Source organism: Hylobates moloch, unplaced genomic scaffold (genome assembly GCF_009828535.3).
Source record: "Hylobates moloch isolate HMO894 unplaced genomic scaffold, HMol_V3 SCAFFOLD_21, whole genome shotgun sequence".
NCBI lineage: Eukaryota > Metazoa > Chordata > Mammalia > Primates > Hylobatidae > Hylobates > Hylobates moloch.
The window spans coordinates 38,244,937-38,262,349 of NW_026652296.1; the positions used below are offsets into that span (position 1 = coordinate 38,244,937).

The 17,413-nt window shown below is 53.2% G+C and overlaps 2 protein-coding genes across 3 annotated transcripts; one reads left to right on the top strand and one right to left on the bottom strand.

Annotated features, from left to right (window-relative positions):
• The first annotated feature begins 1,988 nt into the window (after nt 1-1,988).
• Nucleotides 1,989-5,678, top strand: THBD (thrombomodulin). Its single transcript, XM_032142492.2, has one exon. It carries the CDS (start codon nt 1,989-1,991, stop codon nt 3,882-3,884), a length of 1,896 nt encoding a protein of 631 aa, XP_031998383.1. The 3' UTR covers nt 3,885-5,678.
• Nucleotides 5,679-12,405: 6,727 nt separating this feature from the next.
• Nucleotides 12,406-16,338, bottom strand: SSTR4 (somatostatin receptor 4). Of its 2 annotated transcripts, XR_004245978.2 has the most exons (2): nt 14,324-16,166; nt 13,361-13,426 (listed from the first exon to the last, which is right to left on the bottom strand). XR_004245978.2 is itself a non-coding variant. In XM_032142493.2 (1 exon), exon 1 carries the CDS (start codon nt 16,164-16,166, stop codon nt 15,000-15,002), a length of 1,167 nt encoding a protein of 388 aa, XP_031998384.1. In that variant the 5' UTR covers nt 16,167-16,338; the 3' UTR covers nt 12,406-14,999. The 2 variants fall into 2 exon arrangements, 1 of the variants encoding a protein (XP_031998384.1); XM_032142493.2 differs by having other exon boundaries at nt 12,406-16,338.
• Between the last annotated feature and the right edge of the window lie 1,075 nt (nt 16,339-17,413).

The following is a 17,413-nucleotide window of genomic DNA, read 5'->3' on the forward strand; positions in this document are numbered from 1 at the left end:
GTCCCCACATCCTGAGACCTTTCTGCAGTGCCCCAAGTAGGTTCCTGCCCTTATCTGAAGCTCCACCCTCACCCCCATGGCCGCACCCCAGGCAGCCCTGCTTTGGCGTCCCGCGTAGGCAGACTATGCACCAGAGTCACGACCCCCGATTCAGCCTAGGCAGCCACAGCTTGCCTGCTCCCGCCGGACAAGCCCTACTGTCCTATCTGCCGCTCTTCCCTTCCTCTTCCCAGGGGGTCCGCGTCAGGGGAGGTGCAGCTGTGTGCATTCCGGGAGCTTCAGATCCCCGTGTCCAGCAGCTCCTTGGTTTCCGGGAGCTGGGGCGGCCTTCCCAGCGAAGAGCTCAGCTCAGCGGGACGTTTTAAAGCTCTCTGCCCCAAGGCGCTGGGGAGTGTGCGGCGGGACAGTCGTGCTTGCCCCTTTCACCTTCAGAGTGTCCACGCCCCACCTGTTTGGTCACTGCGGGTCAGTCCAGTCCAGCCCGGCCCACCCCACCGGTGCGTGTCTGTCGCACGTTGCAGACGCCATACTCTCTGTTCTTGTTTAAAGTCCGGGATCTACTGGGCCCTGGAGGCAAGAGGTGAACGCAGCGGAATCCACGCTGAGCTGCCCGGAACGGAGCTTCCAACCCCAGAGGGAGGCCTCTGTGCTCCTACACCTTAACCCTTTTTAGCCCGAAACTTCTCCAACTTCCTTGGCTTTGTGTAGAGCTAGACAGCGCCGCCCCCTGGCGCTCGTTGTGAGGACAGTAGAGGAGAGAGGCAAGGGTGTTTTTAAACAGTTTGCCTCCCACCATTATGGGGGCGACCCGAGGGGGAAATCCTCTCTTCCACATTCCCGGTGAGTGAACTACCGCATGAGGTCGAAAGTGACAGATTCCCATGTCCTCCTCCAGCCCTCCCCACCCTGCCCATCCACAGGACGGTGGCTCTTCAGTGCCCTTTGCCGAGCAAATGGCATTTCTATGCACCTGAGTATCAATTCGGACTCTGGAAGAAATGGAAACCTCCTTAGCCGACTCGGGTGGGATCCGCTGGGAGCCTGCAGCGCCTCCCCTGGGGGGCTGCCAGCCACTCCGTTGGGGTGCGAGAAGCACCATCCTTCAGAAGCTGGGCCGAAACCGGCCAGGCTGACTCGCTCCCACGCGCCCGCCCCTACCCGGCGCCGCAGCAATTCACCTGACGCTGCCTCTGAGCGGGGTCCGGACCTCGGCGCCCTGACAGTGTCCCCGCGACTTCCCCACCCGATGAGATGGGGTCTGGCGTTAGCCAGTGCATGTCCAGGGACTCTCGGGTCCCTGGCCAGCCATGGGGCAGAGGGCGCTGGCGTTAGGCCAGTCTTCCCCGCCCTGCCCCGTCACCCCAGCCACACCCACTGTCCTGTGAGGCCAAGCGCGCTCGGCTGGTTTCCTGAGCCAGGCACCCTGGCCGCGGACAAGATCCAGCTGTCTCTCCTTGCGATCCTGCCTTTGGGGAAGTCCAAGTCTTAGGCAGGTCCTCCCAAAGTCCCCTTGGTGCCGATCACCCCTCCCAGCGTCCTGCAGGTCCTGTGCACCATCTCCCCCACGCCCCATTCAAAGCCCTCTTCTCTGAAGTCTCCGGTTCCCAGAGCTCTTGCAATCCAGGCTTTCCTTGGAAGTGACTGTAACATGTATGAAAAGAAAGAAAGGAGGACCAAGAGATGAAAGAGGGCTGCACGCGTGGGGGCCTGAGTGGCGGGGGCGGGGACAGTCGTCTGGCTACAGGGGTGCTGGCCTTCTCTGGCGCCTGCCCCTGTCGGCCCCGCCCGAGAGCCTCCCTGCGCCAGGGCAGGGTTTACTCATCCCGGCGAGGTGATCCCATGCGCGAGGGCGGGCGCAAGGGCGGCCAGAGAACCCAGCAATCCGAGTATGCGGCATCAGCCCTTCCCACCAGGCACTTCCTTCCTTTTCCCGAACGTCCAGGGAGGGAGGGCCAGGCACTTATAAACTCGAGCCCTGGCCGATCCGCATGTCAGAGGCTGCCTCTCAGGGGCTGCGCGCAGCGGCCAGAAGTGTCTGGGCTGGGACGGACAGGAGCTGCTGTCGCCATTGGCGTCCTGCACCCCTCTGCTCCGGCACGGCCGCGTCGCAGTGCCTGCGCTTTCCCCGGCGCCTGCACGCGGCGCGCCTGGGTAACATGCTCGGGGTCCTGGTCCTTGGCGCGCTGGCCCTGGCCGGCCTGGGGTTCCCCGCACCCACAGAGCCGCAGCCGAGTGGCAGCCAGTGCGTCGAGCACGACTGCTTCGCGCTGTACCCTGGCCCCGCGACCTTCCTCGATGCCAGTCAGATCTGCGACAGACTCCGGGGCCACCTAATGACAGTGCGCTCCTCAGTGGCTGCCGATGTCATTTCCTTGCTACTGAGCGGCGACGGCGGCGTCGGCCGCCGGCGCCTCTGGATCGGCCTGCAGCTGCCACCCGGCTGCGGCGACCCGAAGAGCCTCGGGCCCCTGCACGGCTTCCAGTGGGTTACGGGAGACAACCGCACCAGCTATAGCAGGTGGGCGCAGCTCGACCTCAGTGGGGCTCCCCTCTGCGGCCCGTCGTGCGTCGCTGTCTCCGCTGCTGGGGCCACTGCGCCCATCGAGCCGATCTGGGAGAAGCAGAAGTGCGAAGAGAAGGCCGATGGCTTCCTCTGCGAGTTCCACTTCCCAGTCACCTGCAGGCCACTGGCTGTGGAGCCCGGCGTCGCGGCTGCAGCCGTCTCGATCACCTACGGCACCCCGTTCGCGGCCCGCGGAGCGGACTTCCAGGCGCTGCCGGTGGGCAGCTCCGCCTCGGTGGCGCCCCTTGGCTTAGAGCTAATGTGCGCCGCGCCGCCCGGAGCGGTCCAGGGGCACTGGGCTAGGGAGGCGCCGGGCGCTTGGGACTGCAGCGTGGAGAAAGGCGGCTGCGAGCACGCGTGCAATGCGATCCCTGGGGCTCCCCGCTGCCAGTGCCCAGCCGGCGCCGCCCTGCAGGCAGACGGGCGCTCCTGCACCGCACCCGCGACGCAGTCCTGCAACGACCTCTGCGAGCACTTTTGCGTTCCCAACCCCGACCAGCCGGGCTCCTACTCGTGCATGTGCGAGACCGGCTACCGGCTGGCGGCCGACCAACACCGGTGCGAGGACGTGGATGATTGCATACTGGAGCCCAGTCCGTGTCCGCAGCGCTGTGTCAACACACAGGGTGGCTTCGAGTGCCACTGCTACGATAACTATGACCTGGTGGACGGCGAGTGTGTGGAGCCCGTGGACCCATGCTTCGGAACCAACTGCGAGTACCAGTGCCAGCCCCTGAACAAAACTAGCTACCTCTGCGTCTGCGCCGAGGGCTTCGCGCCCATTCCCCACGAGCCGCACAGGTGCCAGATGTTTTGCAACCAGACTGCCTGTCCAGCCGACTGCGACCCCAACACCCAGGCTAACTGTGAGTGCCCTGAAGGCTACATCCTGGACGATGGTTTCATCTGCACGGACATCGACGAGTGCGAAAACGGCGGCTTCTGCTCCGGGGTGTGCCGCAACCTCCCCGGTACCTTCGAGTGCATCTGCGGGCCCGACTCGGCCCTTACCCTCCACATTGGCACAGACTGTGACTCCGGCAAGGTGGACGGTGGCGACGGCGGCTCTGGCGAGGCCCCCCCCAGCCCGACGCCCGGCTCCACCTTGAGTCCCCCGGCCGTGGGGCTCGTGCATTCGGGCTTGCTCATAGGCATCTCCATCGCGAGCCTGTGCCTGGTGGTGGCGCTTTCGGCGCTCCTCTGTCACCTGCGCAAGAAGCAGGGCGCCTCCAGGGCCAAGATGGAGTACAAGTGCGCGGCCCCTTCCAAGGAGGTAGTGCTGCAGCACGTGCGGACCGAGCGGACGCCGCAGAGACTCTGAGCGGCCTCCGTCCAGGAGCCCGGCTTTGGCGCGGCCTTTCTCTCCCTCCTGTGCCTCCTCACCCCCAGCTTTGCTACCCAAAGCACCTTAGCTGGCATTACAGCTGGAGAAGACCCTCCCCGCACCCCCCAAGCTGTTTTCTTCGATTCCATGGCTAACTGGCTAGGGGGTGATTAGAGGGAGGAGAATGAGCCTCAGCCTCTTCCGTGACGTCACTGGACCACTGGGCAATGATGGCAATTTTGTAACGAAGACACAGACTGCGATTTGTCCCAGGTCCTCACTACTGGGCGCAGGAGGGTGAGCGTTATTGGTCGGCAGTCTTTTGGGCAGACCTTGACCTCGTGGGCTAGGGATGACTAAAATATTTATATTTTTTTTAAGTATTTAGGTTTTTGTTTGTGTCCTTTGTTCTTACCTGTATGTCTCCATTATCCACTTTGCACAGCTCTCCGGTCTCTCTCTCTCTCTCTACAGACTCCCACTTGTCATGTGACAGGTAAACTATCTTGGTGAATTTTTTTTCCCTAGCCCTCTCACATTTATGAAGCAAGCCCCACTTATTCCCCATTCTTCCTAGTTTTCTCCTCCCAGGAACTGGGCCAACTCACCTGAGTCACCCTACCTATGCCTGACCCTACTTCTTTTGCTCTTAGCTGTCTGCTCAGACAGAACCCCTACGTGAAACAGAAACAAAAACACTAAAAATAAACATGGCCATTTGCTTTTTCACCAGATTTGCTAATTTATCCTGAAATTTCAGGTTCCCAGAGCAAAGTAATTTTAAACAAAGGTTGAGATGTAAAAGGTATTAAATTGATGTTGCTGGACTGTCATAGAAATTACACACAAAGAGGTATTCATCTTTACTTTTAAACAGTGAGCCTGAGTTTTGTTGCTGTTTTGATTTGTACTGAAAAATGGGAATTGTTGCTAATCTTCTTATGCAGTTTCCTTATTATTATTACTTATTTTTGACAGTGTATAAAGTGTTTAGAAGGTTGCTCTAGATTGAGAGAAGAGACAAACTCCTCCCAGGAGACAGTTTAAGAAAGTTTCGAACTGCATGATTCATGCCAATTAGCAATTGACTCTCACTGTTCCTTGTCACTGGTAGACCACATTAAAACCAGCTCTACTGGTCTTATGGAATTGGGAGCTTGGGAATGGATCCTGGAGGATGCCCAATTAGGGCCTAGCCTTAATCAGGTCCTTAGAGAATTTCTACCATTTCAGAGAGGCCTTTTGGAATGTGGCCCCTGAACAAGAATTGGAAGCTGCCCATGGGAGCTGGTTAGAAATGCAGAATCCTAGGCTCCACCCCATCCAGTTCATGAGAATCTATATTTAACAGGATCTGCAGGGGGTGTGTCTGCTCAGTAATTTGAGGACAACCATTCCAGACTGCTTCCAATTTTCTGGAATACATGAAATATAGATCAGTTATAAGTAGCAGGCCAAGTCAGGCCCTTATTTTCAAGAAACTGAGGAATTTTTTTTTGTGTAGCTTTGCTCTTCGGTAGAAAAGACTAGGTACACAGCTCTAGACACTGCCACACAGGGTCTGCAAGGTCTTTGGTTCAGCTAAGCTAGGAATGAAATCCTGCTTCAATGTATGGAAATAAATGTATCATAGGAATGTAATTTTTGTAAGACAAAGGTTTTCCTCTTCTATTTTGTAAACTCAAAATATTTGTACATAGTTATTTATTTATTGGAGATAATCTAGAACACAGGCAAAATCCTTGCTTATGACATCACTTGTACAAAATAAACAAATGACAATGTGCTCTCGGGTTGTGTGTCTGTTCACTTTTCCTCCCCCAGTGCCTTCATTTTATGTCATTAAATGGGACTCACAAACCATGCAAATGCTGTGAGATGCATGGAGGGCTGTCCTGTACCCCAGCACTCTTGTTGTCTGGTGATGGCACCATCTCGTGATTTTCAAAGCTTTTTTCCAGAGGCTATTATTTTCACTGTAGAATGATTTCATGCTATCTCTGTGTGCACAAATATTTATTTATTTTCTTTCTGTAACCATAACAACTTCACATATGAGGACTTGTGTCTCTGTGCTTTTAAATGCATTATAGGATCATTTGTTGGAAGGAATTAAATAAACCCTTCCTGGGGCATCTGGCGAATCCCAGCTGTGTGTCTCCTCTGCGAGATATCCAAATTCACTGTAGTCATGAAGGGTCTCAGTTTGTGGCTCTAATTCAAGTATTCATTTCTAAACATCTCATCCAGTATGAAATCATTCTCATCTCTTTTGGAGATTAGAAACATCACCTTTTCAATGCACACATTTCTTGGGCTCACTTTTCTAAGGTGGTAGGGCTGGCTGAATGCAATATGCAGGGCTCGGAAAGATTTTTTACAGGAGAAATTAAAAGAAAGTAGAGTCCAGGCAAGTATTCGAATGCTTTATATGTCTGGATAATGCTGAACTCGTGAGTTTTAGTATGACTGATTATTGTGAAGACCGGGTTGGAGATTTTGACACCCATCGCAGATGAAGTAATGGCTTTAGTGTGTGTGTGTGTGTGTGTGTGTGTGTGTGTGTGCTGGGGCAGCTGCCATGCACAGTGCCCTGTGGAGATAACAAGCTGAGCCATGCTCCCCCTAAGTAGCAGACTAAGTCTTTGTGAAAGAAGTGCTACAGAAGTGGGGGCAGGACAGGTGCAGATAAATGGCGGGAGACCAGAGGAGACAGTGACACCTTACAGTTCGCCCCATTACCCAGCCTTCTGTTTGTCAAAAGAGTCTGCTCCCAGTCACTGTCAAACTGACTTGAAGGGCCTCATTGCGTTAGGAGTTCTTCTTATTCCAGAAGAGGGGCATTTTCTTAAAGAACGCTGGAAAACCAAAACACACTTTCAAAACCCAGCAGCAAAAACCCTTCATGCAGCACTTGGGCCCCAGGACATTAGTTGTGTGGGGCCCTGAGCTTCCCTGTCCTCCTCACTTCCTGCTGCGTGGGGGATCAGCAGTTCTGTTTACAGGTCTCATCTGAACTTGAGATTCTCAAAACGCTAAATAGCCACAGTGCCTCTCAGGGAAAGATACCAGGGCCACGTAAACAAATCAGTTAGCTTTAAAAACTATCCCTGAGCATTTAAAATCAGGATAGACCTTATGAAACCAGAGCCATGGGTCAACCTGTGTGGTCTCTGCTTTCTGTTCACATCATTGGACATCCAGGTCTGAGGGAGACTCCCAGGGAATAGCTGCTGGTGATATTTCATAGCAAAAAAGGCCGGGGCAAGAAAGAAAGCCGAGGTGGTATTTCTGGATAAGCCAGCATTCAAGTTTTTTTGTTTTTTTTTTTTCCCTAGCCTGCTGTTATAAAGTAAACAGAATGCATTTTTTAAGTCAAATGACTTTGTTATTTTTTTTCCAGTTCTCACCTTTTTCTTAGATTAGTTCAGCAATTATTTACTGAGTATTTACTCTGTGCCTTTCATGGTGATAGGCACAATGACAGGTCCCTGCCATATAAGTTAGACTCTGGCAGGGGAGAAAGACGCGAAACAACTGATCGCCCCCAAATTGTACTTAACTTAGAAACAGTGATAAGTGCGGGGGAAGAAAAGCACAGCACACTCTGAAAAGGCCCACGAGGGAGGCAGGATTTAGAGTGGAGGACTAGAGGGAGCTTCCAGGACAAGCTGACACTTAACACCAGACCTGAAGGGGAAGGAGGGGCTTGTCAAATGCAGACTGGAGGAGGGGCAGTCCAGGTGGGAAGGATCACACCTGCAAAGGCCCTGCACTGCAAAGAGACCTGGTGGAGCGGACTGGGCATAGTGAACAAGGTGAGGCGGGCTGCAAGGGAGCTGAAGCGGTGGAAAGAGAGATACAAGCAGTGGGAGATGACTGTAGGGGCTGTAGGTCAGAGACACTGAAAGAAAGACTGAAAGAATGACATTGAAAAATGTTCTAGGTGCAAGTGGGGGCACTCAAGGAGTTTTGATGAGAGTGCGCTGGGATTCAATTTATGTACTGCATTGTTTGGGAAGATAACAACTACTTCTAGATGTGTTTACATGTCCCTCTTGGGGAGGAACCTGCACAATTTCCGCTGTAAGCACCCCGCAGGGCTGATGTGTGGTGTGAACAGCATACACACCTGGGTGTGATCCCAGCCTGACACCTGCTGGTCACATGGCCACGGGCACCACATGACCCTTCAAAGGCTGTAAGACGGGTGCAAGCAGTGCCATCTCATGAGGTTTCCAGGAAGATTAGATGAGGCAATAAGCTCAGTTTCTGGCCCATGGTAGATACCCAATAACTGTTTACTTGTGTGCCAGTGAACTGGTAGACGCATAAATGAGTACAGAAAAAAAGCTGTGTTGGAATCATGAGTGTCTTAGGGGCAAACTCAAGGTTGCACAAAGTGGAGACTGTTCCATCAAGGGAAGATGCAGTTGCTTGGAGCAATGTTGTCAATGCTAGAGGAACTATAATGTTGGATTTGCAGGCATCTATATCATAGCTTAAACAGGAAGATTTTTGTGCCAGGTGAGAAGTGAGCTCCAACACTCAGTCACTCAAAAACCCAGCTTCGAAGGCTTCAGCTTATTTTCCCTTCTCACAAGGCCTAGTCAAGTACAGGCGGCAGAGACTCCCTCCGCTGGTCTCCCAGGGAGGCTCGGAGGAGGAAGAACATGCTCCAGAGTGCCCTTCTCCATTTCTCAGGGCCCAGAGGAGAAAGAGAAACATAGCTCTGGCCCCAACAGAGCCAGCAGGAGGTACAGAGGGAGGTTCCTGCAGGTGACATTCCTTTGAGAGACATTATGGTTGTGGATGGGGCCAGGGGACAGAAGATCCCCCACCTCCTACTTTCTGGAGATGCTTGCTGTTCTCTATTGAATGCGATTCCTTATTATATCATCTATTTAAGGAAAACTGAGGTTGCAAATAATACATGAAAACACGATTTCTTCATGGTTATAGCTGAGTGGGGGTACCCAAAATACATCTCCTGACCTTTAGAGGCATTTCTTCATAAAACAATGCAGACAATGCCCAGTTCTTTCTTTCTTTCTTTTCCAGAATGAATGCCCTGGGTTCAGCGATATCTCTTTTTGTTTTGAGTGTTCCCTTCCTCCTTTTTTTTTGGTTAGCAGGTTCAGATGTAGGCAAACAACTGATTTCCTCTCACAAGAGAAACTAAATATTGTTTTAACATCAGATGCTAATAGAATTGAAATCCTTTTCAGGGTGTTTTGAAAGTGTGATTGTGAAAAACAAAAGAACCCTGGGGATGGGTTAACTCAAGGTCACGCCCACTGGAGAGGGGGAGCAGACAGCAGAGGGTTCCGGGGACCCAGTGAGAAAGACCAAGAGTCAAAGCTGGGGTCTGTGACAATTATGCCACCTGGGCCACAGGCCAGATATTTCCTTGGATCTCTGCCTGAAGGAAATCTTCTGTAAAAATAGCAAATTTTATATGGATATAATCCTAAGAAAAAACCCACTTATCTTCTGCATATTCAACGCCTGGCAATATAACCTCTGTGCTTTTGGTTAGAGGTTAGCACCTCTGTGCCCATCTCAAACCTTCTTTCTGACTTCTTGCTAATGCCGTCCCTAAATGCTAAGTTACCCCGCTGTTGTCCAGCAAAGCTTTGTTCTACTTGGCAAAGAGGAGAGGGGCTTTTCCACATTCTCCCTAATTCCTCCCCTTTTCCCACTGCCTCCTGCCTTATTTAAATTTAATTCCTTTGGGAACATGGAATTAAACCTTCCACAAACTCTTTGGAGATCCTACGCCTTGTTCATTGTCCCCCTCTTTTAATAAATCTGTTCTGAAATGCTCATATAATCCCAAATCACTATTTTCAGCGAGTCTTTGCCAGGGTTTGACTCCAGTCTTTCTTCATGTATTTTCCCCCTCGTCCAAAAAGGTAGCACTGCAGAAACGCAAAGGTAGTGCCAGGAGAATGGAAAGTCTGAGAAGAGCATGGGGCAAGTCCCAGTTTCACTGTTTAATTTGTCTATGACTCTCCAGAGCACAGGATACGGCCATGATAAACATGAGCCAACTCAACAGCAGGCTGCCTGGAGGCCCGCGAAAAATGGAAATGGTGCTTTTGGGATGCGGCTGGATCTCGAGGAACACGCTGCTCTGTTTGGCGGAAGGGAGCTTGGAGTGGAATCCACACCCTCTCTCCGGTGCTTGGAGTAAAGAATCACGAAGTCATTATGGAATTAGCAGCTTGCCCAGGGACATACTCAACCCTCTAGTTTCTTCAGGTGGTGTCTGGAGTCCAGGATACTTCTTTTCAGATCCATAAGGTCAAGAGGGCTGCAGCTTCCTGTGTAAATTGGTTGAGGTCTCCTAGTCTGGGGGGAGGAGCTCGGGAAATGGTATAATCAGGTGGCCTTCCTGGATTTGGGGATAGCACCATCTCCCATTCTGTACCTCCTCAGGTCCTCCCCATGCTATCTGTGTCCTGCCTCCTTGGCCACAAATTACAGCCACTAAGAGGGAAGTAGATGGTGACCAAAACAGTTCCGATATTGATTGGGGCAACAGTTAGTTGCCCCAATGTAAAATGTAAAAATGTAAAATGTAAAATGTAAAAATTTGCATGTCAAAATTCATAGAACTGTACAACTAAAAAGAGAACACTCTACAATATGTAAATTATACTCCAATTAAAAATAGATTAAAAAGAAATTACAGCCTCTTCAGAACACTAATGAAAGCCTGATTTAAAAAAAAATGAAAAAAAAAAAAAGACACCCAACTCTGCACCAACTCCCTCTTCCTCCTTCTGTATCATGAAGCAGTCACCATTTGAATGGTAAACCTTCCTCCCCTGGGCCAGGAACACGGCCTTTGTGTGTCACTGTGCACCTGCAGGTGGATACTGTTGCTCTGCCCTCTCCACACAGTCATGCAGCCTTCCCTGGGCCACTGTGGGCTGGAAGTGGGAGAGCCTGAACTCAGCCCTGGTCTGTGTGCCTCTCAGTCTGTTCTCTCTCCCCATCTACCACACGTTCACACTGGGTAAGTGCTGACCTTTGGCAGCCCCACTCTCTAGGCGGATAGAGCCCCAGAAATCCGGTCATTACAAGTGCTATGTTGCAGCAGGTGGATACTCATGGTGTCTTTTGAAAATAGGAAGCCACATGTTTTTATTTGTAGAAGGTCAATACTCCTATTCTAGGCATTTTTTTACATAAGTTCTCCCCCATTTCAGAAAGTGCTCCCACTGTTAGGCACTAAAGTTCATTCCTTCAAAGGATTGAGGACCCTGCCTTTCAGTTGATATAAAGTTGATGAAAGTTGGAAAGAAGGACATGATCATCCTGCCAACCCCTCCCTGAAGAGCGGAGGCGTGTAAGCCTCAATTTCACAAGGACCCCAGAGCTTTTGATAGGCTTCTCTTACTAGGCAGACCCAAGCCCCTAATTGGAGCCTGCCACCACTGACCCCTGGCTCTTAGGGCAAAGCCCTTATCCTTGAGGTGGCATAGAAGGCATTAGGCTCCTGCTTACGTGCCTGCCAGTGCCTCACATGCCCCTGTGGTCTGTTTTGGTCACACTGAGCCCTTCAGTGCCTCCCACTGCAGGCCCTTTGCACATGCTGTTCCCTCTGCTTAAAGCTTACAGGAACACCTTGTGCCCCACCCCTTCCTTTCCTAGTTAATGCCCAGGTACGCTTCAGAGGAGGTCATCTCCAGCCACTTTCCTGGGGGAAGCCTGCTCTGAGTCATGGGCAGCTTCTTTTATCATCATCTCTTAGAAAGTATATTCCTTTCCTGCAGAGTGCTTATTTAGGTTTAGAACTGTACTCTCATTTCTGTGCTTATTTGATTAATGCTCATCTTTTGCCACTAACCTCCAAGCTCCATGAAGGCAGAAGCTGCCTTTGTAGACTCATCGTTTTGTCTCAAAACCTGTTGCACCACCTGAGAACTGTCCGCATGTGTACCCCCATGCCTGCTAGTGAGCAAGACAGTTTCCAGGGTGTGCTGCCGGCTGACGGTGTACACCATGGTGGAGCTGTCTCAGAAAACACAGCCCTAGGATTCTACCATTTGTCCTTAAGGAATCTGAGGCTATGCTGTCATCTACTTATGGAATGAGAATGTGGGAGATGGGGGTGATTCACTACCTCCAACCTCTCAGAGAAGAGTGTCAATGCCCACATTTGCCAGGATTCATGTCTGGTTTCTGAGGCAGTGCCGCCAAAATGTGCTATATTTAGTTGATCCTTTGCATCCACCTCTAGCATCTAAGGAATGCTAGCTATGATGACTTTAACGAAAGTGAAGCCAATACTTCACAGACGAGTGTGAAAGTCATATGCTCACAGATCAGAGCTAACAAACTGGGCAAGTATCCTGTTGAGTGACAGCCTGTCATGTCCAAATACCATCTTCCCTGACCATCTGGGAAAATGGAACACCTGGCTTGTCATGGAACAGTAAATTAAAGACAATTGTAAAAGAAAAAGCAAGATGCTCTGATGGATGGAGGGATGAGCAAAGGCTGTTTCTACCTGTGGCAGAAAATGTTTTTATTCACAATGATGTCAATAGCTGTGACTCCTGTTCTTAGCAGGCAGAACAAGATGACCATCGAAGCAAGCCTCACAGTCAGTGAAGTATGTCAGTGGCTTTCAGGATCCTGGCTGTGCGTCTCATGACTTCAATTCATTGCAGTCTTCTGTACACAAACTACAAGGGAGGGTTTCATGCAACCAGTTGTTACAAAAGCCTGGGGTTGATGGAACTAAAGCTGGCAGCACTGTTGATGGGCTCCAAACACAGCCCCGACAAGTGCTCAGGGCACCTTGCTGCTGCCGGGAAATGAAAAGGCCCTGAAGCTGAAGAAGAGAGCAGTGGGTGGGCTCACCCCCCACCCCCACCCCCACCCCGCTGCCACCCGCATGACTTATGACTGCAGGGTCAAGGGCAGTGTTCATACTCATTTTCCAGTGGTGATGGAAGGAGGACTAAGCAGAGAAGTATGCTATCTCCCGCCCTCCCACCATTTGATTGGCGTGTCTCCCCGGTGTCTCTGCCAATGTGGAGTTTACAGCTGGGAAGAGCTCAAAACTCGAAACCTCCCTTGGCGCATATTTCAAGTGGGAAACTGAGGCTTAGAGAGGTTAAATCACTGCTCACGGGGTAGCTGAGGCTGAGGTGTCCTGCCTCTCAGAGACTTTTCTTTCCATCACCTGAAGCTGCCTCTCCTTCAACCTTCATCAACTAAGTTAAAAAGGTTGACGTTTCTAAATAGAATGTGTCTTATTCCATGCTAATCTGGGCAGCCATGCACTAGTGTTGCCAAGACTCCTGGTAGGTGCCCTGCCTTGCTTATCAGAGAGTTTGCCCAGTCTGATCACTGGGAGACTAAAGAAAGGACCCCCAACCCCACGTACAAGCTGGGAAGAAGCCCTGGGGACCACTGCCAGTGCTGTGAAACCCTCACCTCACTACTATCAGCCTGGGTGGTCCTTGGAGTTCCGTTCAACCATATTTATCAGTGCCCATCCTGGCAGGCATTGTCAGACGCTGAGGAACAAAGAAATAGTGCAGTTTTAAAAACCTCCAAGTAGTTATGGTTACACAAGACCCACAGACATGGAGACTGACTTACTCCAGATGCCCAAGGTATCCCTGGTGGGTACCAACAAATTAGGGATGGTTGATGTCTCTGTGTGTGTGCATGTGTGTTTGCAGGATCAGAGGGTTCTCTGACTTAGTTTTGAAACTTCCATTCCACAGTCATGTCTCTAGTATGTAGTACAGACGTGGCTATGCATTCTTTCAGAGTGGTCTGTGAAGCTGACCACTCTGAAGGGCATAGGGTGTTGCCCTTTGGCTGTCTCTTCTCCTCCCCACACCATCTTCCCCATACCACCAGAATGATCATCCAGAATCAGGCCGGCTAAACCCAGAGGTAGTCTCTGAATGCTAAGCCAAGTGGGACCCCCCAAACTTCATACATCTTCCTATGTTGTCACACCAGATGCTAACATAAGCGTTCCAAGTTCTCCTTTGTCCCCTCCCCTGCTTTTATCAGAAAGCAGAATTAGAGCTCCTCTTAAGCTTTTTCCCTTTGGGAAAGATAATTTATCCTTTGGTTAACACATCAGGCAACAAAGATACGGCCTTTTATTGTGTTCAACTTACACGTTAATATCTAATGTGGCTGATGTTTTACTGAACGATGACATTCTAAAATAGGGGGTGATGAAGCTGCCTCCTCTATCCAAAACCTGGGCTGGCTCCCATCCCTCGCTGCTCTCTGGTCGGCCTTTCCCACCCATAGCTCCTCTCCCACTCACCATCACAGTATAAATTGCTGCCTTAATGAGTTCTCATGTTCCCACATCAAAAGATCAGGGACAAAAAATTACATCATAGGAGCTAGATGAGGTTTTTATCATCTGCTTTGTTATTACTGACCTGGTTTTATGCCTTGCAATAAACCCCATGTCGTGTCTCTCCAAACCTTTTCTACTCACAGGAAGACTGCTCCCAGCTCAGGGCAACCCAGGGAGACACCTGTGACAGCAAGCAGATGTTAATCCGAGGCCGGGGGTGTGTGGGGAGGGAAGCAAGTGCCCCAGGCTGTTAACATAAATCTCACTTAACAAGAGCCCAGGAAGAGACATAAAGGGCAGGTGCCTGGGGGCATCTTCCTTCCTCCTCTCTCTTCTACAGGCTGTGCTCCCACCACAAGACAGAGGGTCTGCAGAGAGGAAGGGTGCTACCTCCCTCCACCCTCTTGAGTCCTCTCCCAAGCAGTGGCTGTAACGAGTTACACACAAGGGCCATTCATTTCTCACCACCTCCTGCTTCCCAGCCCTTGAAGAACAGCCAGAGGTTCAGGAATGATTTATATCCTAGCCCAGTTCCCAGAGGAGTCCTACCCATATGGAAGCATCCTTCTGAAAGCCAGAGTGCAGGGGAGAGGAGAGCAGCAGAAGAGTTCTGACACTCTCCGGCAGGTACATGGGCTGCTGGAAGGAAAAGGTGGTGGAGCTTAGGTGAGCATCCAGGAGATGCAATCTTCGGGGCTGTAGGAATGGTGCTGACCCCTTGGGAGGTGACCACGCAGGGTGGGTAGGGGAAGGGCTCTTCAGAAGGTGGTGATCCTGGTGAGGGGGATGCGCTTGCGGCTGGGTTCTGGTTGCAGGCCTTCCTGCTGGCAGGGGAGCCGGGGGCACATGCACCCTGCCCCACCTCTGCTCTTGAGAGCAGTGGCATAGTAGTCCAGGGGCTCCTCCTCAGCACTGCCAGCACCTTCCAGGAGACAGCAGCGCAGGCAGAGAACCCGCTGGAAGGATCGGCGGAAGTTGTCGGAGAGGAAGCCATAGAGAATGGGGTTGGCGCAGCTGTTGGCATAGCTGAGGATGAGGGACACGTGGTTGACGGTGGCATCAAGGCTGGTCACGAAGAGGTTCAGCAGCTGCACCACGTAGAAAGGCATCCAGCAGAGCACAAAGACGGCCACGACCATCAGCACCAGCCTGGTGATTTTCTTCTCCGAGCGCCTGCGCTGCTGCCAGCCAGCGCGCAGGGCCACGGCACGCATCTTGCCCACGATGAGCAGGTAGCACAGGCCGATGGCCAGCACGGGCAGCAGGAAGCCCAGCAGGAAAGTGTAGACCACGAAGACTGCCGACCAGGCCGGGTGTGGCCAGTGCAGGTTACAGGCCACCGCCTGGCCGCCGCGAGCCGGTCTGGTGTCTGCGAAGATGGCAATGGGGAGAGTGACCAGCAGGGACGCCAGCCACACGCCCAGGTTGATGAGCTTGGCCACGCTGGGCCGCCGGTAGGTCGCCGCGCGCAGAGGGTGCACCACGGCCACGTAGCGGTCCACGCTGAGCACGGTGAGACAGAAGACACTGGTGAACATGTTGAGGCCGTCAACGCTGAGCACCGCGCGGCACAGCACGGAGCCGAAGGGCCAGTGGCGCAGGGCGGCCGACGAGGCCACGAAGGGCACGCTCAGCATGAAGAGCTCGTCAGCTACGGCCAGGTTGAGCAGGTAGATGTTGGTAGCCGTCTTCATCTTGGCGTAGCGAAGGATCACGAAGATGACCAGGGCGTTGCCCACCAGCCCCACCAGGCACACCAGCGCGTAGATGCACTGGATGGCGACCATGCCCGCCGCCCCTGCATCCCCGCGCCCGGCCACCGCCTCCTCAGCCTCCGCCGGAGCGCTGCTGGCATTGGCTGCGGAGGGCCAGGCCGTCCCCGGCCCTTCCTCGCCCCCGGGGGGCAGCGTTGAGGGGGCGCTCATGCCCAGGGATGCCGGCGCAGGGCAGCTGAGCGCGGCAGAGCTAGCGCTGCGCCAGAGAGCTCGGGCGGCTGGCCCGGGGCGGGGGCTGGCGCGCAGACGCGCTGCTCTTCCCCGCTCCGCTGAAGAGCTGCGGGCACCGGGGAGCGCCCGCCAATCCCCGCGCCGCGCGCCCCACCGCTCGGGCTCCCGACTGGCTCGCACCGCTGTGGCCTGCGCCCCTCGGCACCCCAGCTCCTGGGTGTCGGCGCCTCACCCAGCCCTCCAGTCCTCTCCGGCGCCCACCCCCCCAGTTTTCCTCCGCCGCCCCCTCCCCGCTGCCGACTCGGCCCCAGGTTCCCGGGTCTCCAGTCCGGCTCCAGTGTCAACAGTACCCCCCGCCCCGTCCGGCCCTCCCGGGGTCCCCCCCCCACCCCCGGCCTCTTTCCTTCAGACCTCTATTCAGATCCCGTCTTCCCCAGCAGCTCTTTGAGGTCCGGTTCCCTGCTTTGTTACAACGGGTCTGCGACGGCGGGGCTGGGGGTCCCGAAGTCCTCCCTTTGGGCAAAGATGTGCCCGGAATTGGTCAGGGACCACCTGGAAGCTCGGAGCCACTTGCCTTGCACTTGATATCCCCTCAGACTGCCCTTTAATCCTCGCGACGACCCATCCTGGCCCATGGCTGGGTCCCTTTTATAGAGGGGGAACCTGAGACTTCCACTGGCGGCTTGGTGAATTTCAGGTCTGTCAGGATGTCCAGTTTTCCCCACTGCTCACCACTCCTTTCCCTGCTCCCCAACCCACGATGGACAAGTGCAGATGCCGGACCTTTTAACTTCTGTCTCCAAGCATTTGAGGTGGGTGGGCACAAGGAATGGAGACGGACAGGTGGAGACAGAGATACCACCAAAGAAGGCCAAGCCTGTGCTCGCTCCCTCGGGAACTGGCGGAAGCTACGGGAGCCGGACATCTCAGAACCTTCATCTTGTGACCTGGTTCAGTCATTATCTGCGGGTCTCCATCCCTGGCCTCTGAAATGTGCCTGGGGAGGACTGTGGTTGAGAGGTCGGGAAAGAAAGGGGTTCCGGCCTGGAATTCCCCTTCTGCTAAACTTCAGAGATTGTGAGTTCACTCGCCCCTGGGCTGGACACCCAGGAGCAGCCGCCAGCTCCAGCCGTAGTTCCTCTAGCTGGCACAGGGTGCAGCAACGTTCCTGAACTGGGGATTGGCCTGGGAAAGTTATTCTTAAAGTAGCACTGACTTTTAGGAGC